Raw genomic sequence first — 23,229 nt, forward strand, 5'->3', positions numbered from 1 at the left:
TGCGAATTGTACAGATCGCTGTTGTAGCATATGGATCGGAAGCTTGGTGCATGACACAAAGTGAAGAACAGACACTTTTGGTGTCAATGTGAACGGCAACAGGAGAGGAAGATACAACCATTAGCTGCATCAGCTTTACAAGGAGCCTGATATAGTCAAATTCATCGATTAAGATGGCTCGATCATGTACAAAGAATGAACGAGGAACGTGTACCACTGAAACTGCTAAACACAAATCACGATTGAAGACGCAGACCAGGAAGACCAAGAGCGAGAAGGAAAGATGCAATTGAGTCTGATCTAAAAGTACTAAGAGTGAGCGACTGGAGAACGTTGGCGCGGAATAGGTCCGATTGGAGAAGATTGCTGGAAGAGGCCAAAACCAATAGTAGGTTGTAGTGCCTGCCTAAGTAAGTAAGTAAGTATTATCCAGAGGACATAAGCAAACAAATAGTACGGGACTGGTCGTTGGTTTTAAAGAACGAAGTCTTCATAAGCCCTTCCTAAGAATAAAGTATCGGAGCCGGTGAACGCAACGTGATAAGGTTCAGTTCTTAAAAACTATTGCAAAAGAATCTCTGAAGTAATCCCAATAAGACCATCGTGACTATACACGGTTGATGGAACGATTGTATCATTTAGAATTCTCCGCGTTTCCGAAGCAGGTAAGTCTTAGCTCGATAGTCTTAGAGAATTCCTTCCTGTAATAAGTTTTAAATTATCTTGACACTCTGCGATGCTGGCTCTTAAAATTTGTAGACATTTTGCACATAAGGTATACGTCCGGTCGTTATTGCCTAAATTTATCATTATTTTCACTTTTCGATAGAATCGGTAACCGGTAACGCCATGATAGAATTGGAAGAATATTTTTAACATTTATTTCGACTACAATTACAATGCACCGAATACTGCTTTCGGTCTGTAAAGTATTTTCAGTCCGACCTTGCGTTTGAAATAATAAAATTCTATGCGTCAGCCAACATCAGGTTCTCTGATAAACAGAATAGCACACAGCAGGTATTCATAATTGTTAACGGATCTAAAATAGCGTACAAAACAGATGTATGAGCTGCACTGCAGTCATACGAACAATTCTTTTTCTTTCATTTTAAAAAACGGCGATACGCTGCCATGTAATCAATAAATCTTGCTGTAAATAATTGGGTCTTAACGATCAATAAATCAATTAAATTCTTGCGTTTAAAGCAATCGACTTGAGTTCGATAGAAAATCGCTTAGTTAACTAGCTTACATTTTGTTGTGTAAGGAACGATATCCAAAGCTCATCGCTTACATTTGTCCTTGATGTCGATAGCATACGACTAAAATTTATTCTTTATTTTCAGACTTATAAGTCTAAGTAGTATGTCCGTGTTCGTAAAATATTGATAATAAGAGTCTCCATTGTAGACACAAATTTCTAATCCTATTTGTGTAACATCATCGACGCGTCGCATTATATGTTTTCTGTTTCCAGCAACGTTTTTTTTATTATTGTTTACATCTGGATGATAAAGAGCCATCATGTATATCCATCCAAGTATATACACGCAAATGTTGTACATAAAACAACCTTGCCTACGTGACTACATGTACGAAGCCAAACGGAGTAAATAATTTGAGAAAATACATTCTCACAGCTGTAAAGCAAAGGTTTTATGTACAGCACAACATAAAACTTGAAGAGGCTTCGGTCATGTAATAGGGTGAATCTATCTCGATAAGATTCAGAAAAGGGAAAATTGCCACAAAATAAGATGTGATTGAACGTCTGGTTGACATGTCATTATAAACGTTTTAGTTGATGGATACGAGATGGTAAAAACCTTTAAGGATAGATAGGTGTCGTTTTACCAGCATTGATTTGACAGAGGTCTCAATGGAGTTGGACAAACGTGAACGGGACTATCAACCATTCCGCTGTGCACATCTCTAAACATCAACGCACACAATCGTGGATATGTGTACGACGACATAGTATTGCGCAGTCATATGTTTCTCGTATTGTTTCGGATTTTTTATTATCATGGAAACCGGGGGTATAGTCGCTCTCTCACACTGTGTTTTGACATTCGAATCGAGTGATGTTATGTATTAAATTCAGTCGTACTCGGCATTTTCAACGTTGTAGTCCGTAAATTGTATTGCTCCCTTGATTCTATCCACATAATAGAAGTGAAAATCAAGTAAAAATCATTGAAGGAAGTGAATCTTACACTGAGACATTCTTTGTACCGCGAATCGAACTTGGACTTGTACATTTTGAACGATAAAGTAGCGCTGATTGTACATTGAACATTGAACGCTGAACACACACCTATCTTTGTTTTTTGAGAAAACGTTTTCAGTGAATAAACATTCGCGAAGCAGAAAAGAGTTGAAGCTATCGGTTTCTTTTTTTTTTGCATTAAATTAAACCGAACATGGAATTGTAGACCGGTCTGATTCCATTCGTTCATCAACAGTAATTTTTTTTTTAATTTAAATCCGCTTACCATCCAAAGTGCTTTCTGTTCAATTTAATCATTTTGTCATCATTACATTCAATTGAATTCAATTAAAATTTTGTGTTCGAAAAAGGAACAATGTTTTCAACAATTGCCAAATCTGCGTCGTTCACGAGCGGAGTGGTTCGAAATTTAATCCGAGCTGAGAATCACTTTGTTCGGTCAATATCCACCAGCAACGAGGTGAAGAATTCCGATATACTAACGAAAAATGAAAAGGTTGAAGACGTTGCGGCCGCTAAGGACACAAAGAAATTGAAGAAAAGGTGAGTCGCTTGGCGATAGCGTTTTTTTTTTCTTCTCTTTTTCCGTTTTTTATTTATTTTAGTGCTTTAAGTCTCCTAATATAAACACGAAACAACATTTCAATTGATTACTTAAAATTCGTATTTTTGGAAATTTCTAAAAACCGGTCCAAATGAACGAGTGAATTTATTTGTTTCATTAAGTATTCAAATCATATGTAACCATCCACACAGCACCATATGATTAAGATAAACACCAAAAGACTGTGCAGCACGCACTAAATGAATGACTCTTTTTATAAGAAATTTTGAATTTCTCCAATGAGGTGCGTTACCGCAATAAACGCGCCGTCTGAATCTAAGGAACTGGTACATTTGATGGTAAAATTCAAATAGAAAAACCGAAAGATATTCTTAACACGCTGACTACATTTTTCTCTTTTGAAATAATAGTGACCACGAATTTTCTCCGACAACTCTCTCAGCTGTAGGTCCCAAACATTGTACGAAAAGAATAAATTTCGACTTTCGTGTAGTAAAATAACTGTGAGGGATTCTTTTGAAAAACAGCCTACCGAAATCGGACGCATTTTCCAGTGGACTTTTTTATATAAGCCTAGCAAGGTATTCGACCCTAGAAGCCAAAACCAATTTCAAAAAAATTCTTCGAAGTTTGTGTGGCTGGTGAAAGGTGATCAAAAACCGAAAACTTGAACTTTACTTACAAAGCACATTAAATTACCTGTCAAAAGACACCCTACACGACCATGTACGTTTTGTGTACCTCAAGAAATTTCAGTAAGAACAGTGTAAGTCTTCGGTTGAAAACTTTAACTGCACATATTTCAGTGTCGATGAATTTTAAACACAATAAGTCCCTATTCGGTTCAATAGTACGTGTCATTACCTTTCTAATGACACCCCACACGACCCTGTACGGCTCGTGTAACTAGAGAAATTTTTGTAAGAAAAGTGCAAGTTTTCGGTTTTCGATCACCTCACACCAGCCACACAAACTTCGAAGAATTTTTTTGGCTTCTAGGGTCGAATACCTTTCTAAGCACATATAAAAAAGTCCACTGGAAAAAGCGTCCGATTTCGGTAGGCTGTTTTTCAAAAGAATCCCTCTGTCCTCCCTACACCTTCAGAAAACGAGTAATTCCTTCTGAAATGACCTTTGAAACACATTTACCAAGGCCCTCGTTTGAAGAGTTAAATGAGTAAAACAACTTACTCCATTGTTTGGAACTGTACGTTTTGCTTTTTGCATGAGCGCAACCATTGCCTACGGCTCGTTCTACAACCGTCATACATAAAAATTTAGAGTTCCAAACAATGACGTGATCCTAATGTTGTTTTATACCGAAGATCATAGATGTCCCAAAGAAAATGTTGAAAAACTTTGTTAAAGACCAAAACAAGTCCGTCCTAAAAATCAGGCTGTCTCAATGTCGAAGCAGAAGAGAATTTCTCAGCACTTTCACAGCACTTCTAGCATGAACACAGAAAATATTCGGAGCTGATGAAATCTCAGTAGGCACTGCGTTTCTTTGTAAAGATGACTTGTTTTCGTTGTATGATGTCAAACAAACAATCCTGTAGCTGTTATCACTTAACACATTAAAATTAATTGCGGCTTGCCAACTTTCGGCACCCTACACTTTACTTAAATAGTCGAGGAATGCCTCTAAATAAATTTCTAAAAATCCAAAACTGAATTCTAGATTTTTAGAAATTTATTTGGAGGTATTCCTCGACTATTTAAGTAAAGTCCAGGGTGCCGAAAGTTGACAAGCCGCAATTATTTTGAATGTGTTAACCCTCCAAATCTGACACTTGTCAATTCAGTGTTCATGCTAGCGATGCTGTGGTACTTTCCATCTAGACGCGACGCGATTTTCTTCTATTTTAGAACCGATAATTCATAAATGATGAACTGATTATCTGATAACAAAAACAAGTGTAACTTCGTAGTTTTAAAATCATGTATGCAAGGAATAAAGAACTCATAAATACCGACCAAGATAGTTCTATCTCCACAACGACGTTTTTCGTTAGATAAACCTACTCTGCGAACCATTCAGAAGATAACATTACTTGGGCATCGCATCTAAATATCTTCCCCTGAAATATTGCTTTACTATTTTACTCAGTGGAACATATTAGTTCACTTTAACATTGCACTGGCGGAATCAAACATGTCGTTTAAATTTTTGCTTAATGACTTACAGTCACCAATTACCCAATTGCTAGGAACGCAAACTCAGTTTCTATGCGTCGGTCATTGAGAAAATTGTCTGGTATGTACCAACATTAGAACACAGTAATGCTTAATGTCCTAAACTGTTATGTTAACCAAGGACGTATCGATCAACCGTAACTATTCTTACAAAATTCGGTCGGCAAATAACGTTTTGTATCAGGCGCCTCACTTTCAACACAATAATTATTGAATTCCACATCCTTTATCGCTCTGAATTTGTTTTTAGAATTTCTCTATTAGCGAACAGCTTTCCTATATCAAAATCAAAACTCATTTCCACTTTTTCCTCAATTTTCTTGTTTTGATCGTTTCGAGTTGTTTATTTGTTTTTATCAGAGATAAATAGCTTCAACCAAAATGCTTTTTACAATTACTTTATCGGCCGTTCCATTTAATTTATCGAAATCAAATTTTGTCTAATCGCAATGGTATGTTTAGCTTCCAACGTATATTGGTTGCTGCTTGTTATCTTTGGCTTGATTAATTTTATTATTCATTGATTGGTTTTTATGCTTCAGGTTTTTGAGAGTAACCAGCGTAACCGTTTAGTTGTTGATTGCCTTCACCATAATATTTACAATTACAGCATGGGAATATATAAAAGGTGGCACTTCAAAGCATTCTCTTCTGTGCAATGGATTAGTCTCATAGTCTCATTCCACTTACATGCTTGGAAGTGTAAATGTGGCGAAAAAAAACGCAGGTCATTTCGAAACACTCCAGGTATTATGACCAATTCGCAACCCATAACAAGTTCCCGATTGTTTGTTTGGTTCAGAATCTTTATGTAGTATGAATTGATAGGTATCAGAAAAATGAGTGTTCAATGGGGAAACACCACAAAGTGGTCTCTAACTACCAAGTGATAACTCTAACTGATGAAAATGTGGTATCACTGCTCGGTTGGCCTTTTTTAAAACCACGCTTGCTTGAACGTAAATCGAATTTCTAATTAGATTTTCCTGATTTGTATCTGTATTTGGAAGAGGAAGTTGCGGAAAGATTCGATTTTGTTTATAACAAGAATAGTATCTCGCTCCGCTCGTAAGAAAAATTTGGGCTACTGCTGAAAAAATCAACAATCAAAACTTGATGTAAGAAATACTATTCTTCCCCGATAATATTCTCAAGTCAAAACGCCTTTGGATACTACTCAGTTTCTCTCCGGATACTTTCTAATATCATGCCATTCTGACGTGCATTCGTTCTTGAACCATTCTGTAGGTCGACACTAAATAACTTCATTACCTTATAATCTAATCAGTCATACACGTCATTAAAAACTGATAAAACAGAAAACAACTCCGACAAACATCTTCTTGGCTTGATCAGGTTCTGTATAATAATAGAAAATACTCGTATTTGTTACGCAAAAAAACAGTCGATTAATGTAAATATTATTCCACAATTTTACAGTTAATTATTATTAAATCAAAGTCAATCTAAATAAATTAAGAAAACTGTTTACGATGAACTGCAGCCATAGTTTTTTTTATCGTGTAAAACTTTAATTGCATATTGCATGTCTTTACCGATTCATAAATAAATTAGCATTTTCCACAACAAACAATTATTTTCGCATCTAAAGTAGAAAATACTGAACTGACCGCACTGCTTGTCAAAGTTTTCGTTGAGTGGATAAGCAAAAAAGGTTTGCTAGACAATTTAAACAGAATTGATTAGTAAAATCGCTACTTTTCACCAGTTTTAGTTTAAACGTCAGAAAATATCTAAATGCAGAAAGGGGTCATGTTCAACTAGTGAGTTATAAGAGAAATGAAGTTGCATTGATTTAACTTCATAGTCTGACGGTGTCCATAGACGTTTTTTCATATACTCCAGAGGAAAAAATATCGTTAGTCTATTGGAAATGAATACAAATCAATTCACGCCGTAAATGCGCTTTAGAATTTGAATTTTCAATGAATTAACCAATGAATTAAAAAATAAATTTCAAACGCATTCTTGATTTAGTTATAGTCACTTTCAGCAACCACGGAAACTCACTTTAAAATAACTAGACAGGTCAGTTATTGTTTTGACACACAGTTAAGTTAATAGTACATTAAGGTACCGGTGAATATACCGAGAATTAATACTCTTCTCTATATTGCACCAACACGAGTGTAACGAGTGTACGTGTAATATACAGAAGAGTATTAGTGCGTGGTATATTCACTGGTACCTTATAATGTTTTATTGTATTGCGGAAACGATCAACTTATCGATATATTAATGTAGGATATATTTACCTAGATAAATAATAATGACGTCATATCAATGGAATAATTGAGAGAAATAATGTTTGGTTTACTCCGAAAAACAGTGTTTAATGTCGATATATAGACCGCAATGCAATAAAAACGCGTAAACGATAATTAATTTAAGGTTCTGAAAGAACCAGGTCAAGACAACTCTGAGTGGATCACGAAGGCGGTTTCTTTCAGAACCTTGAATGAATTGTCGTCCCTGACAAATCACCCAATGAACTAGTGAGTTTTTTCTGTATCAAAGTGAATTTCCATTTCCAAAGTGAATTTCCCTTAACATCGTTAAAAATGTCTGTATATCCAGTTTGATGATATAAAGTTTAAACTAAGCTTTAACGAAAATTGGTGACTCATTGGTTATTAACCGGTAGCCCTACTCACATTAAAGACATCTGTTTCAGAACTTCCGGAGGAATGTTGATTCTGTTAGTGAAAAAAAAATCTGACTTGCTAAACGTATAGAAACGTACGGTAACGCATAGAAACGCAGTAGATTGCGTTACTCAATATATCAATTTTTATTCAATCAGTTCTGGAGTATTTTTTAGAATCAGATAGAGACATTCCTCCGGAAGTGTGAAACGGATTTTTTTAAACATGAGTAGAGGTTATCAGATAACACACATTTTGAACTGTTTAATTCCTCTGTTAAACATTCTTTTGTTAATTCACGTCTACATAAATATTGCTAGAACAAAGCATCTCGGCACGCAGAAGTTATCGGAGAGTTGTTTATTTGCGTTGAAAAAGAACAATCAGTCACAAAGGAACAGTTGTATTTATCCATTTTCTTTTTTGTTTATGCCTAAGAGAATAATTACTCTCAGGTTTATGCAATTATTTGAGCGATATTATTAAACTGATGAACTAATCGATTTTCAAATTGTTTGTTTTCGTTTCACAAAACCTGTCGTCGTCAACGAATGGGAAGAAGAATATTAATCGTACATACAGTCGCCAAATGCATTATTTATTTACTGTTGACTCAAGCTAAAATTGCATTTTTGTTAATGAATTAGAGGCAACAATGAATGAGAATTGAACGTACGATTGTTTTAAAATAATAATAATAAATTGTAAAACAAAACCGTTTCGCGTTACGCCTTAATGATAATCGTATTTAAATCATCACTTCTGTTTTGTTGAATTTCTACGAAAACAAAAATCATATTTTTCCATTCATTTGTGCAGTACCGACCGACATATACTAATACGTAACGGCTGCCTGCATGCAACAGTTAGTTTTTAATAGTACAAACTACAAATGCATACAGCCCAAGAAAGCAAATTTAGAAAACATTGACGAACGCATTACACAGCGCAATCATTCAAATCAGTGAATCTTAATCAATGCGACCTTTTGTATTTTGTATCTCTGGTGGGTATGAATTTGTGCGACATTTTCGTCGTATCCGACACAATCCCAATGAAACTCGCATTCAAAAATTAAAAATTGAAAATCATCGAACTGGAGTGCACATCTCCATTAAAACATTTCATGAAAGAATGTCTGGTGGATTATGATAATTTCTTTTATTTTTAAAATTGAGTCAATGGAATCTCGTTTTATGAGTCTGAAAATGGAAAGTTAATATGCGACTGGTGACGAATCAGTGGTGTATACAATACACATCAAGTGGTGTTGGGTACGTTATTATGATAATTTGACTCTGGTTACGTTACACACTCGTATATGAAGATTGTTGGCAATAAATTGAAGCCAACCAACCACACCATTAAATTTGTGATTTTGTTTTACTTTACATTTTCTACCAATTTAATTTTCCAATGTCAAGGTCAAGATCACTCTTGCTAGGACAATTATTCTGTACTTGCTACGCGTAACAGCATGTACTTGTGCAATAACAACTAAAAAAAATTGCTAAAAAAAATGGAGTTACAAAACTTTGACTTGTTCGACTTCAATGATTCGAATGTAACATTTGTTAGTCTGCAATGTTCATGTTTACCTTCTATTTTGTCCATATTTTCATCCTGTTAACATGTTATGGTAAAATTAAATGGAAAAAAATTATAAATTCTGTTTAATTACCACCGCACCGGTTTAAACGTGTTAGATGGTCGTTCGTTTTATTTGTTTACCTACAATTTTTTTGCAATCCAAACAATATTAAAATGAAAATACACATCCAAAACCTGATGATGTACGAATGTGGGTTGGGCATATGTATTTGAATATAACACTCCGTATCATAATTCTTAATACGCAATTTGTTTATGTAAAAAATAAAAACTTTGGATAAATTTATTATCATTCAAAATATGGCATACGATTTCGCTTATGGTTGAGTTGGTTGTATCGGTTGTTGTTGATTGTATTTAAAAAATAAATGAAACATTCAAAACTGGAACAGGTGCGAAATACAAAGAAAACACACGCATCCTATTTTTATAAAAATTATCTCCTCATAACACACTCTTTGAACGACATAAAATAGGCCAAGAATCGATGTTTCTCTGAATCATCATTATTGCTGTCGAAGATATTGAAGTTGCGAAAATTTAATTAATTTTGGATTCAATTCTATGTTATTGGTAAACGGGCGCTGTGTCCTGTATTCAACCAATATTGGGAATACTCTTAACCTTTCAGAAACGGATAGTCGGCAACGATGAAGTTGAAGAACGTAAGCGACGTGCTACGACTAGAATTATTTTATTTAGCAAATTGTTCTTAAACAAATGAAGTAAACGATTATGTATCCAACACAAATGAAGTAACAGATTCAGTCATCAGATCACGATTCGTTTTCCGTTTCTAAAAGGTCAATGGCCCTGGCTTTGTCTAATTCAATCAATTCGTCTTTTCAATCAATAGAATTGTGTGCCGCATGTACCTGTTGAACTTTGTCGTATCATTGATTTTACGAATTACAATCGCGTTTACGTACTATAAATTTGATTGTTTTACTGCTGAAATTGATATAAATTCATTTAACGACTAACTGTTCGCTCATATTCAATACTGAGTAGTAGTTGCGATTCGCTTTAATTTTATATTCCTAACACGTTTCAGTAATTATACTTGATAAAGTTGGACACAAGAGTTAACACGACTAACTCCAGCTACACATAACGACGCGAAAGGGGACCTAATTCAAATTTTTCTTTAGTTATACTGTCAAACTTGACAGAAGAATAAAAGAAAAATTTGGATTAGGCAAAGCACCTAGCAGGGTAATATAGGCTAACAATCATGTCGTTTACATCCACTAAGTGGATTCGACAGTTGCGCCCTGTCAATAGACATTCCAATCTATTTTCATGACCTGAAATTTACCCTTAATCATGGCTTTCTTTGTTTCTTTGCATAGTTACCTAAATGCTAATAATAGAGCGCAATCGCTAATATTCCGAGCAAATATTTTTCAGCATCCGTACACCGAACCAATTAGAACATCAAAAAATAAAACTCAGATTCTTAAATCGGATGATCATTTTTTAAATAGAATGGAAACGCTTGCGACCGTCTGTCCTATTTGCAATGAAGTTATTTTGCTTTTAAAAAAGCAAATTAGCAACATTATAAAGCTAAATCGTGCTAACAATATAATTGAATTACACAGAAAGGAATTGCAAGATAAGAGGCTAATGTGTACAATTGGATGTTAATTTGGAAAAGATGATGCTGTGCAAACTTTCAGGGAGAAATAACACAAAAATATTTGCTTGTCTAATTTGATCAAAATTAATATTTTTGCTCAGCTCTTACCTCTTACAGCTTTATCCGTTTCGCCTTTCTTACACATGCGATATTATTAGCACCTTCAGCAAAATTTGATGGTTAAACAATATTTGGAGGCTCGTCAACACTTAAGTCTAATTTTAATGTAATAAAATGCTGTGGCTTGCCGGTTTTTATGGTCTTGATTTTCGTTAATTTTGAGTCGTAAAATGTTTGCGTCTTTGCTTTGTCATAAATTAACATTTTAATTGTGTGAGTCAAAATGTTGATGTTATTATTGAAGACGAATTGTACGTACAGTCTGATATATTACCAGTTGTTTAACCAGCTAGGATGATTTTCAGGTTCGGTTCTATTTTAGAGACATTACAGTAATTGGACTAATGCACAAAGACGTCCAATACACACAAATCAATTGATTTAAGACTGTTCTCAGGAGATTTATTTCGAAACGGAAGTGAAGGAGGATGAGTTGGAAAATTTGGTGTTGAATTTTAACTATACTTAGCAGTCGTTCACCAATTGGATTTAATTTGGTGCGATTATTTGTTCCTTTTGTTTTTGTTTCTTTTGTTTTTGTGTTTCAATATACACGCCCCAGTAAAAATAAAAGTCTCAAAAGCTCGAAAAGAGACTTTTATTTTTACTCGGGCGTACCGATAGGCCATGGTCACTTTCCATAAATATTTAATTCGATCCTTCGATCCCGCACAAAATATCAGTAGATCTTTTAGTTCTAAGCCTCAATCGTGAGATCACCAATCTTTTCAACCTGACCAATCAACGCCAGAGATGTCTTATTTTCATCAACATCCTGTTATTTTAGAAGGTTGTTTTAAAATGACCGTTTATCATTCCTTTATCGAATAAAATCAAAAGAAAGGCAAAAAAGCTTAAAAATACATTTTGTAAAAGGACAGCTATTTTAACAGTAACTGCTGTGTTTTGGCTTAAAATGATTTATTTAATATTCAATCATTTTCCAAAGTTTAATTCATAAAGAAATTTTAAACACCGAATTTATAGCGCACTCACTAGTGATGCGTTACTAGCCCATTGCTTCAGATTCGGATCTTGATCAATCATTTCGAATTAATTCTTTAAAGCACAATTTCCCTGAGGATTGCTTGGTGAAATGGTCCTTTTACACCACATGCCACTGCAACAATTTCCTTGACTTCCGCCACGGCTTCTGCAAGGCTCTCCTACGTTGCTGCACGCTTCGGCTGTAATGAAGCAAAATTATATAATTAAAAGATTTGAGATATCACTGTGACTTCAAACTTTGCAATGTGATCTGTGTGATTGGCAGATCACATACATTAAAACATGTAGCTGTTACACTGATAAATACTTTTTTTATTATACCCCTGGAAACTCGTTTTCTTTCACGGCGTTAACCCAGCGTTAACACTCGTTTCCCAGGGGTCTTTGCGAGTAAAACATTGTGATTTTTACAAACCACTCACTCGTCAAAGTAAAAATTTATTTCCTCGGCTAATAAAGAAGTAAAGACTAGAGATCTTACCAGATTGGAAATTAAATGCGCTCATTGCGATGATTGCAATAACAAAAAATATCAACGAGAATTTCATTTTGAATTTGAATTGGTCTTTTAAAATGTTTACTTCAAACACTGAATGCACTGAACGAACGTAACAATTGAACTGTTAATTGGACTGTCAAATGATCCGCCTTTTATAGGATCGTAATGTAGTGATCAAGGTTCTAGGTTATCAGCACATCAGTTATTTATAAACTTAACGAATTAATTTTCAATATTGCGTTTTATTAATAGCGATAACTTATTGATCATTGAATAACACTGATTAGAATCGGGCAGACACAACCGATTTTCAAAAAATCTTTTTTTTTTGATTCAGAGCGGTCGCACCAAAATCGTTTTCCTAATCAAGGAATTACCGCCTGAAGTAGTTTCAAAAGAAGTTGCAAAATTTGTAAAAGGAAAGGGTTTCTTGCGACAACTTTTGCAAACTTCAGAATGCTGGGAGCCGCCTGAAGTCGTAGCAAAATTCGTAAAAGGAAAATATTTTTTGCAATAACTTTCGCAACTTCTTCAAAAGGCAATTCCTTGAGCCTTGATGAGATTTGTGGGATAATGAAAAATAAAGGAGTTTTAGGTGGGGCGTAGAACAGGCCAAATATGGTTCTGACAATGTTTTAGATTTTTGTAAATAATTTTAGAGAATTTTCGAGAATTTAATTCCAGCTTGTAGCTAGTTCGTCAATACTTAATTCCGAATTCTATAAAACTTCTAAGAACTTTTCTAGCGATAGAAGAAAAGAGAGAAGTTTTTTATCGCAATGAGAACAACAAGAATAAGAAAAAGCTACAAAGTTTTAAGCTATCAGATATATACTCGTTTCGCAACTCGTTAGCGCGAATTGGAAAGATTACTTTTGATCTTGCCAGACGACCAAGCTGATGAGATCGCATCTAATAAAAAGGAAAGAAATTGTGACTTGTCTTGTTTAGTTGACGACTGTATTCTGTAATAATCAATTGGTTTACATAAGTCTGAGTCTTATTAGACCAAAAATTTCAAAGTGATTTAATCGGAACTGATAAGAAAGGTGACTTGACCAGGACCAGAATACTCTGTATTTAGCTTTATCCTTACGATGTTATTTATGTTCATAGCTGAATATGGATGACAAAACGACATCTGAAATATACTGAAAAGAAACAAGAAATTTTGTTTCTTTCATTCATGATCAATGCTGATCCTAGCCGAACCAATCTCACGAGTGACAAAAACGAGTATATATCTGATAACTTAAAACATTGTAGTTTCTTCTTGTTGCAGTGCGATAAATAACCTCTAACTCTCTCACCTCTAACTCTTCATCTAAGTACTGTCTAGTAGGTTGGGTTGAATTTTTTCATTTTATTTTATTTAAAAACGCCTGGATGCATTCAGGATCGTCCAAAAAACATGCATGAGGTGTATAGCTGTAACCATAATAACTATTGACTGTAGTTAACAGCTCAATGTCAATAACGTCAATAATACTTTAAAAAGGCATCAGCATTCGAACTGTGTAAGTCAATAAATTTTCCCGGCCATGACTTTACATCAAAATATTTCGAATTTACATGCAGATAAAATCTACAAATCATTGCATGTAAAGGAGTGTGTGGTATGCTCGAGAGAAAATCTAGGGCATGTAATGCTTTAAAAATACTCGGGTGATTGCTTCTTTTAAAAAATTATTTCAAGGATTCTCTGGACCATCCTGAATGCAACCAGAGATCAGCCATTTTTTTCTTGACCAAAGAAAGGCGATAGACATCATTAATAAGCTTAATACATCTCCGAACCATTCGAACTCTTACATGTCTCATGATATAAGCAATATTATTCATAACCGAAACAATGTATTTATTACAGCAACATGAAGCTCGTAAAACTACTGAAGATAAAACACTTGATTCTCCCTGCCACGTGACATCACGACCGTCAATAATATTGAACCTGTACACATCGTCACCTTACCTTGCACTCTGTTTCACGTTCCAACATTATAATTCAATAAATTTTTCTTTTTCTTTCCAGGTCACTGTCCACCGTGAATCATTCAGTGCCATTGGCAGCCAATTTTACCGCTGTATCCAAGAGTGAAAGTCGTGAATTTATGTCTGTTTTTCCAGGTAAATGTGGCGACATAAAATACATGTTCGGTCAGCCAAATTAATTCATTTTCCATTGTACACAGATCTGGTCCGAGATTTAACGGATAAAACAAAGAAATATGATCGATCGGATGCATCGAATTGGTTCGCTAAGGTGAGTGAGATTGAATTGATGAATTCTCGGACGGGTCGTAATATTCTATTTGAATTCCGTTTTATTAGGCACTGCAGTATAATGTACCTAGAGGAAAAAAAAACCGCGGTCTGGTTACCGTTATGGCTTATAAAATTCTAGTCGATCAGGATCAATTGACGCCTGATAATCTACGTAAAGCTCAATATTTGGGATGGTGTGTTGAAATGGTAAGTGAAATACATCCAAAGTGCTGATACAGTTTTGTGTGTGACGACTTTTTGTAAATTGAACAGTATAAATCATCCAATTAGCAATTAACGTTTGTCGGCACGAAATATCGATTCCATTCATTTTGCGACGACAGCAAAATTCGCAATCGGTCAACTTTTCACTTTCATATCAATTTCATTTACAATTTGAGAGCGATAACCTCTTCGTTTCTGCCAAACCGATTGTTAATACATCATCACTGTCACACATTGCCACAGAATTTTTTTTTGTTTCGTTTGAATTTCAAAACCATGCTATCGTTATCAGGCTATTCGCAATTTAGAACAAGCAATCACGCTATGCTCTCTTTATTCAAATACATTTTAAACATTGCTGGGGATGTGATCTCTTGTGATCTTTCGTTTGGTGTGATAAAAATAGAACACAACAGCGCGAATGGCATTTGAAGTAATTGAAGTAATTTTGTTTATTATGCAAATGAATGTTCGGCTCACTTCTCAACAATCAACGGTTAGAGTTCTCAGTTTATCAGCAGAATTACATTATTGTTATTGTCTTCTTTGCATTTGCGTCAATTCAAACAAAACATCGTCGCATTTTTATTTAGTTTTCTGTTATTTATATCCCATTCCTTATCACATTGAAAATGTTTATGTGAACGTTCAAAGGTACGTGATTTTTACATCAAAATAGAAATTATTGTCGATCAGAAACACCTTTACCATGTTGTGGCTATCATCTCTGTTATCGATAACGACTTGAGGAATAAACGACACGCTTTGTCTATTGTGGTCTTAAGTTTAAGTTGCAAAAAGCATGTTCAAAGGAATGAAGTCAAAGATTGTTTCTATACTAGTGCGAAAGACATATAGGTTATGTCGACTTACATAGACCAAATGAAGTAATAGATCCGATAGTAAAACTCACATTTTTGTTAGACACTGTCAAATAGGAACTGTTTTTGGGAATTTAAGTCTTAAAAATTCATTAAAAAATTTAAAGAATTTTACGAAATTTTTAAGAATTAAATCACAGCACTTCAAGCATGAATGGTACTCTGAATAGAGTTCTGAAACTGACCAGTAAATCAAACAAGTTTTTACACTTAAAAAATCTGGAAAATGTTTTCATATAAAATAGTACTCTATTTGTCAGCTGTCACTCGAAGCACTTTTACTTGAAGTGCGTTGATTAAATTCCTTAAAATAGGTCTTTACATTTCCATATTTTTGAATGAACATCAGCAGTGTCACTTAATTGTATTTAAGTTTCACTGAACCAGTTTTCAAAAACTGTATATCCCTTTGTCCTGCCAGAGAGATTTCCGCTATTTCCAATGTTACAATTTACAATGCGGAAACAAAAATAGTTATGGGCATTGCAGGTAAATTAGACCAATACATTTTCTATCTTATTTATAAATGAAAACTACCGAAGGATGCCTTGAGTAGAAAGACTGTAAAGGCTAAGAACTTTACGATTATAGTGTGGAATATTTTACATCTTCGAGCTCACACAGCTTTTTCTTCCTATTAAACAGAATCTCTGTTGCTTATCAAGTCAGAGAATTCTTTTCGGATATTTTTACAATTTGAGTGCGAATGGGAACAGAGAAATATTCACGTAGTCTTGACCAGTATTTAAGCGATCATATTTTTCTCGATTCTCTAGTAGGGTGAATCCAATTTTATATTTTATCAAATTTTAAATCTTCTGACCCCTGGTTACATTCATGGTCTAGAGAATCTTTTTTGGGAATTTCTTTTTAATATGTTTTTCCCGTGCCTCAAGAGCAATTTTAATTTTCGGTGTAGTAGATAGATAGATAGATAGATAGTGAGTAGGCACCAGCATTCTGGAGATCGGAGTCTACATTCGAACTGTCGAAGGCAATACATTTTCCCGACCATGACTTTTCGATTAAAAAAAAAAAAACGACGAATCAAGACACATTAAAACCTGAGGTATGCCTGAATAGGTAATCTCATAAAGTATCGCTACACGTCCAAAAAGAATGTTTTAGGCTATTGACTACAAAGAATGTAGTTGCACTGACAAAACTTGTAATCTCTTTCCATTTTTTTTTTTTTTTTTTATTAAAGTAAGCCGCCCTACTAGCGTAGAGCACGCACGGGGGCCTCCGTTTGGGCCCATTGTACTGGCTTTGGGGTTGGGTTAGACATTCGCTGTTGTATGGGACTATCCCAAACTAACGGTGTAGCTCTGCATTTCCAATGGAAATTTTCCTTACAAAACAAATTCACTGTTCAATATGAATTTTAACTTAGTTTTGCTCAAAAGAAGTCCAAGTACCGCTACAGCTGTAAATAACAATTAGATAGTTTACACATTCAATAACATCATGAGCCATCAGGCAAGAGATCCGTGGATCATTAGAATCAGGTTCATTAAGACTCCCAACATAGAGCCATAAGGCGAAGAGTTCTTTCGAACGATTGTACAACAATTGTACCAGAAATTTCATTGTAAATCTAAACAAAAATCATCGCTGTTCACAAGCACATGTCCGTTAACAAAAGAGAACAATAGAATTGTACAAGCCGTACATATTGATCAAAGAAAAGGTGGTTCACGAGCAAACGATTTTGATTTTGTCAATAAATTTTAAATTATTTCACTATTTGACCACACATAATTAGCCAAAAAACATCGAAATCATCAAAAAGCAGCACAAAATTAGACAAAATCACAAATCTATTTACACAAAGAATCACAAAAGAAACACTTTCAGAGAGCGACGTATAAACACGTCCGTTCACTATGCCGTTCACAGAACTAATTTTTCCATTACTCAATTTCAGTTACAATCAGTATTTCTCATTACTGATGACATCATGGATGGCAGTTTAACTCGACGCGGCCAACCATGCTGGTACAAAAACGATGGTGTTGGAATGATAGCCATCAACGACGGTTTGATGATTGAAAATGCCGTCTATTACATCTTGAAGAAGAATTTCGAGAACACCGACTACTACATCAGATTGGTCGAGTTATTCCACGAGACGATGATGATCACGACCATCGGCCAATCGTTAGATGTACAAACTGCTACAAAAGATATTACATCATTCACCATGGACCGGTACAAGTCCATCGTTGAACATAAGACTGCATTTTATACATTTTATTTGCCAGTTGCGTTGGCTATGCATATGGCTGGGTTAGTATTATTTTGCATATTGATTGACCGTGCGAATGGAAAGTGAACAATTTTTTTTCTTCTTTCCTTCTGGCATGTAGGTATACAGATCCAGAAGTTTTCCGTCAAGTAAAAACCATTCTGTTGGAGATGGGATACTTCTTCCAAGTTCAAGACGACTTTTTGGATTGCTTTGGAAATCCCGAGATTACTGGCAAAGTCGGTACTGATATTCAGGAGAATAAATGTACCTGGTTGTCGGTGCTGTGCATGCAACGTGCCTCACGCGAACAGAAACAAATCATGAAAGAGTGTTATGGACAAAAAGGTGAGTTAGTTAATTGTGTTTTGAGGCTCTGCAGTCATTGGGAATGCGGAAAGTATTTCGTTCTGCTCAGCAGAATCTGCTGCAAGAAATGAGCAAGAGAACCCAAAGTCCTTACAAGGAAGGCACTAACGGTAGACCAATAGTTCCCCTAATTGGTGGCATTTCCTCGAGAAATACCTGCCGGTGCCACATTTGCAGACTTTTTAAATTAGGATTAGAACGAGACCAAAGATTTCCATTGAATATAAACTAGGCATGGTGTAATGTCACCGCAGAGCAATGAAAGTGTAAAACAGGTATTGTCCGCCCGGAGGACATAAAAATTTGATTTTCGTACTTAAACGCATTCATTTTCATATTAATTTGACATAAAATGTGAGTGCGTTTAAGACGAATTCGCCGATCGACCATACCTGTTCTAGACTTTCATTGACCACAGAGGACATACCGATTTTAAGAACGGATTCAAACGCACTCATTTTCATGTTATTTTGAGTCAAGATAAATCAACTGAAATGGCCATACCTGGTATGGACATTCATTGAAGATTTCCCCTTAATTCAGATCCGAGTTACAGACGGTATTTAATAGACCTGACCGTGTTGACCATTCTTGGTGTGGTTCTGGACTACATTTTTTTTTGTAACCTCTGAGTCTAAGATGGAGTGTGGCCAATTAAGAATTTTCAATTTAAATTTTTTAAATCCGCAAAAATGATTCGAAGAAGCAGAACTCACCTTTCACCATCGAATGCTTTTAATTTTCAGATCCTGAGAAGGTGAAACAGGTGATGGAAGTATACGAAGAACTGGGATTGCCGCATACCTACTCATTGTATGAAGAAGAGTCATACAATCTCATCAAAACGCACATTCAACAAACATCGCGAGGCGTTCCACACAAACTATTCTTCAAAATTCTGGACAAGATCTATCGACGAGAAAGTTAGACATTTTCCGTCAATCGCTCAACAGAGATGTTCGTTCAATCTTCTACTGTTATTATTATCAATCAGCCAAAATATTGTTAAGAGTATTACCCTTAATGCGGCATGTTAAGTTACGTACGTACAGAAAATACCCCTATTCGATGTAGATTATAAATCAATAAAAAATTTAAAATTTTGAAACGTTTGCCTTTTAATCCACGTTCTTCTTCTGGTTCTCATGACATCAGTCTTCTTTACAGCGTAAAATCAAACGGTTGGAATTTCTCTCGAAAACGTTTCACTAGCGCTGTTTCCTCCTCCTTCGATATCGTGCACTCTCGCCAGTCGATCTTCTGTTCGCACTTCAGCAACGTATCACTGCAGAACACTTCACGCCCGAAATGCAACGGGAACTGTTTCATTTGTCTCGTTAACAGGGTGGAGTTGTCGGGCAGCTCAGCGTAGAAATATGGTCCCTTTCCGGGTAGCTGAGTTGGTTCGGATAAGCGTGGCAATGTTTCCAGATTGAGATTGTACGCTTCGGCACAATCGTCGAACGAATGCTTTATGCGCCATTCGGCATCTTCGTGTACGGCTACAACGTTGATTAACAGATGGGAGCTTTTGTAGTTGCGTTCGAAGAATGTGACGACTTTCTTTTCAGCTGGAAAAAGAAAAAGGTTCAAATGACCGCTAGAACGACTAAAACTCTGCGCCTAACTTCGATCAATGATCTCGTTACCGAACTGAACAATATCCCACTCACCTTTGAAACACTTGCGCAGTGCATCCTTAAACTTTTCCAACTCCTTCCAATCGTCTTCTGCCAGCAACGATGAGCTCTGAATATGAGTTACGGACGAAATCAAAATGTTATTTTCATCAAGAGGTCCCTTAGCCAGTGCCAAGTAGAAATTATCGCCAACGGAAATGACCATGTGCTTCTCCACAGACGGCGACGATAGGCAGAACCAACATTTTTCTGAAATGATACAAATGGTGTGGATGATGAGATAGTGCACCGAAACGTCTGGTAATTGTGAGTAAATGTACCTTGATCGAAGACGTGTCTTTGTCGCTTCCGATCGCCGTCGGCTCCGAGTCCTTTACGCTTTTTGTACGAATTTCTGTCGCCATCATCGTTAAATGAATTGGTGTCGTAGAAGAACTGTGCTGAGTTATTCTACAAGTAGAAAACAATTAATGAGAGCGTCAGTGAGAGTCAGTGTTCTATAGACAACGTGGAACCCCCTACAAGCTCACTGAATCGGAATTCATTGGAAACTCTACCGAAGGTCTTAGGAACAAGAATGTATGTGCTCGGTCGTGAGCCTTAAACAGTCGTGTAATGTCCGCAGATTACACACAAAATAGTTTACTGAGTCAATTGATTCGATTCTACCTATTTCGGTGTTCGTAGATCTGACTAACTACATCTATCCTCTATCGTTGGATCGATAGAAAGAAGCAATTGCGCCCTACAGAGATTCACTTAAATTATCCTCTGACGTGGGGCTAACAAAATCTAACATGATTGTATAAGATGCCATATTCAACCCTATCCGCCCTGTGTCCCAACACTTACCTCGGACTTTGATACCACATCTTTCATCAAATTTATGCTATCGTACGGGCATGGCGTTTCATCGGTCGTTTTCTGTATCAGATCCATCAGTCTCATTTTGTCCACCGGAGCTATGCTCAATGCATAAATGTATTTGGCCTTTTCTTCATTTCCGACAGCAGCGAGTCCGATGAATCTTGTAGCCAGCTCCAATTGTGTGTTACTTCCAGTAGAATTTCTAAAATTTCAAAACCAATTTTTAAGCTCAATGTCTTGAAGAGCGGATGTGTCTCATTTATCTCACCGATAGGGTAGACGTTCAAAGTACCGCCCATTTATTCCAACGAAATGATACCGCGGCTTTATCTCCCTCGCTAACCAGGACAACAATTTTGACGATGCAGCAGCTTGGCTTTCATCTTTGTCGGCCTTCTTATCATCGACACCAAACGGCCATTGAGACGTTAACAGTATGTCGATGCCGCGATACTCTCCCATCGATGTTTTGTTGATGAAGCAAGAGTTTCGAACCGCTTTCACATCTTCCGTATCGAAAGACCAATCCGATTTCTCGGCCTCAATGCCGGACAAATACGCGATTTTGATTCCGGACGAGATTGTGTAGAGCCCTCGTTTACCTGTGAAAGATCAGATCAATCAGTTGGTTAGAGCGTCACTTCAAAAGTGAGTCGGTGACTCGCGTTGTTATACAATCGCACTACTGAATATTGGAATACGTTTTGGATTTACCTAAATAGGTTAGGTTGGAGCAGATTTCTCCCTCGTTGAGGTTCTCGTATTCCGGACAAGCATTCGCTTCATTGGGCCCCAAAATGTACGTCGGTACGGGAATGACTTTGTTGCCATTTTTGAATGCAATCAGCTCGTCGTTATTGTCGCCGAAAAAATCACCGACGCACAACAACATTTCAAATGGACCGGACTTTTTGTTGATCGATTCAACGCGACCGAAAAGTTGTTTAAAATTGCCTTTGACATCGCCGCAGACGAGGCTGAAACGACAGTTTTATTATTTTTCAATGTTGAGATGGGTGTTGTTACTTGCACAAGAGCTGCAGTCAGAAATATCTTACATTTTCTGCTTCTGATCCATCGTACGAAAATATATTAACGTAAATAATCCAACCAGCCGTACTGTCACTCAGTCAATTTCTACAGCGAGAATTGGAGCTGGAGTCCATATGGTCAGTTGCCGTAAGTTACTGTTCAAATTAATACTTCATTTGATCGGAGATATCGGAGATCTTACTTTTCCAACACTTACATTACATCGTTGGGTTTCGCAGTCTGTTCTATATTTGCAAAATGTTTAGCCCTCCGATTCCGGTCATGTACCAGGACATCTCGGTATCTCAGTGTCTGTATTGGAACTGTTCAGCAAATTTTGTTCATATTTGGACAGTGGCGTTTCGGCTATAGTCTTACTATTGCCGTAAGTGAGCAGCGCATCCATTTCAGCGATCAAGTTCTTTAACTCCTTCATCTGTGATGATTGTATTATCGATTCGACGGGGCAATCGTCCTTGGTTATATTGTCATTCAATTCAAAGCAGTTCTGTTTGATCAACTTTGAATTAATCTGTTACACACGGCAAGCATATGACCAGTATTATTATCGGGTTTGTTATTTCCATCGATCAAAGTATTTTCAATCTGTTGATTTCAAATCTTGTACTTCAATTTTTTAACATGCATTTTCCTATATAAAGGACAATACTACGCAGAGCTTGTCATTATTTTTGTCGTCATTGTGGATAACAGATGAATTTTCGTTCAATTGCATGCTGACCACTTGGTCCAACATTTCCTTTATTTGAGCCGTCAACACTTCACTCTTTTGATGTTCTTTCGCCAATTCATCACGCAGTCGATACAGTTCGGCAGAATTTCCAGTGGGAGTTGCGGGAATCGTTAATAATTTTCACAGTGTCTCGTCCAGAGCCTATTTTTGGAAATTTTTTCCAAAATTTTCAAAAAATTACCAAAAATTTCCAAAGCTGCGAACGCCCAAAAACTGAATTTTTCCACCATTTCGAACGGTTTTGACAACTCCTGAACTCAACCTTGCGTTTTAGCTAACTCTCGATTATTTCTTGACACTATCAGTTTTCAAATGAAGTCGAGCATGATTAATTTGAAAGATGAGAGCGTCAAAAATCAAACAAAATCATTGAGAGCCGGTTAAAACACAAGGCTGAGCTCCGGAGTT

At 36.1% G+C, this 23,229-nt stretch overlaps 2 protein-coding genes and 1 long non-coding RNA gene across 3 annotated transcripts; 1 reads left to right on the plus strand and 2 right to left on the minus strand.

Moving 5' to 3' along the window:
* The first annotated feature begins 2,051 nt into the window (after positions 1 to 2,051).
* On the plus strand, positions 2,052 to 19,630 carry LOC119079509 (farnesyl pyrophosphate synthase). Its single transcript, XM_037187464.1, has 7 exons — positions 2,052 to 2,776; positions 14,573 to 14,667; positions 14,733 to 14,803; positions 14,872 to 15,012; positions 17,839 to 18,200; positions 18,281 to 18,507; positions 19,275 to 19,630. The coding sequence occupies exons 1-7, from the start codon at positions 2,589 to 2,591 to the stop codon at positions 19,454 to 19,456; spliced, it is 1,266 nt and encodes a 421-aa protein (XP_037043359.1). The 5' UTR covers positions 2,052 to 2,588; the 3' UTR covers positions 19,457 to 19,630.
* LOC119079553 lies at positions 11,934 to 12,678 on the minus strand. Its single transcript, XR_005088179.1, has 2 exons — positions 12,523 to 12,678; positions 11,934 to 12,220 (listed from the first exon to the last, which is right to left on the minus strand). It is a non-coding gene; the product is annotated as an uncharacterized LOC119079553 (long non-coding RNA).
* Positions 19,622 to 22,206, minus strand: LOC119079481 (CWF19-like protein 1 homolog). Its single transcript, XM_037187425.1, has 7 exons — positions 22,094 to 22,206; positions 21,750 to 22,012; positions 21,304 to 21,637; positions 21,021 to 21,237; positions 20,489 to 20,618; positions 20,202 to 20,417; positions 19,622 to 20,099 (listed from the first exon to the last, which is right to left on the minus strand). Exons 1-7 carry the CDS (start codon positions 22,111 to 22,113, stop codon positions 19,690 to 19,692), a joined length of 1,590 nt encoding a protein of 529 aa, XP_037043320.1. The 5' UTR covers positions 22,114 to 22,206; the 3' UTR covers positions 19,622 to 19,689.
* Between the last annotated feature and the right edge of the window lie 1,023 nt (positions 22,207 to 23,229).

Source organism: Bradysia coprophila, unplaced genomic scaffold, assembly GCF_014529535.1.
Source record: "Bradysia coprophila strain Holo2 unplaced genomic scaffold, BU_Bcop_v1 contig_324, whole genome shotgun sequence".
Lineage (NCBI taxonomy): Eukaryota > Metazoa > Arthropoda > Insecta > Diptera > Sciaridae > Bradysia > Bradysia coprophila.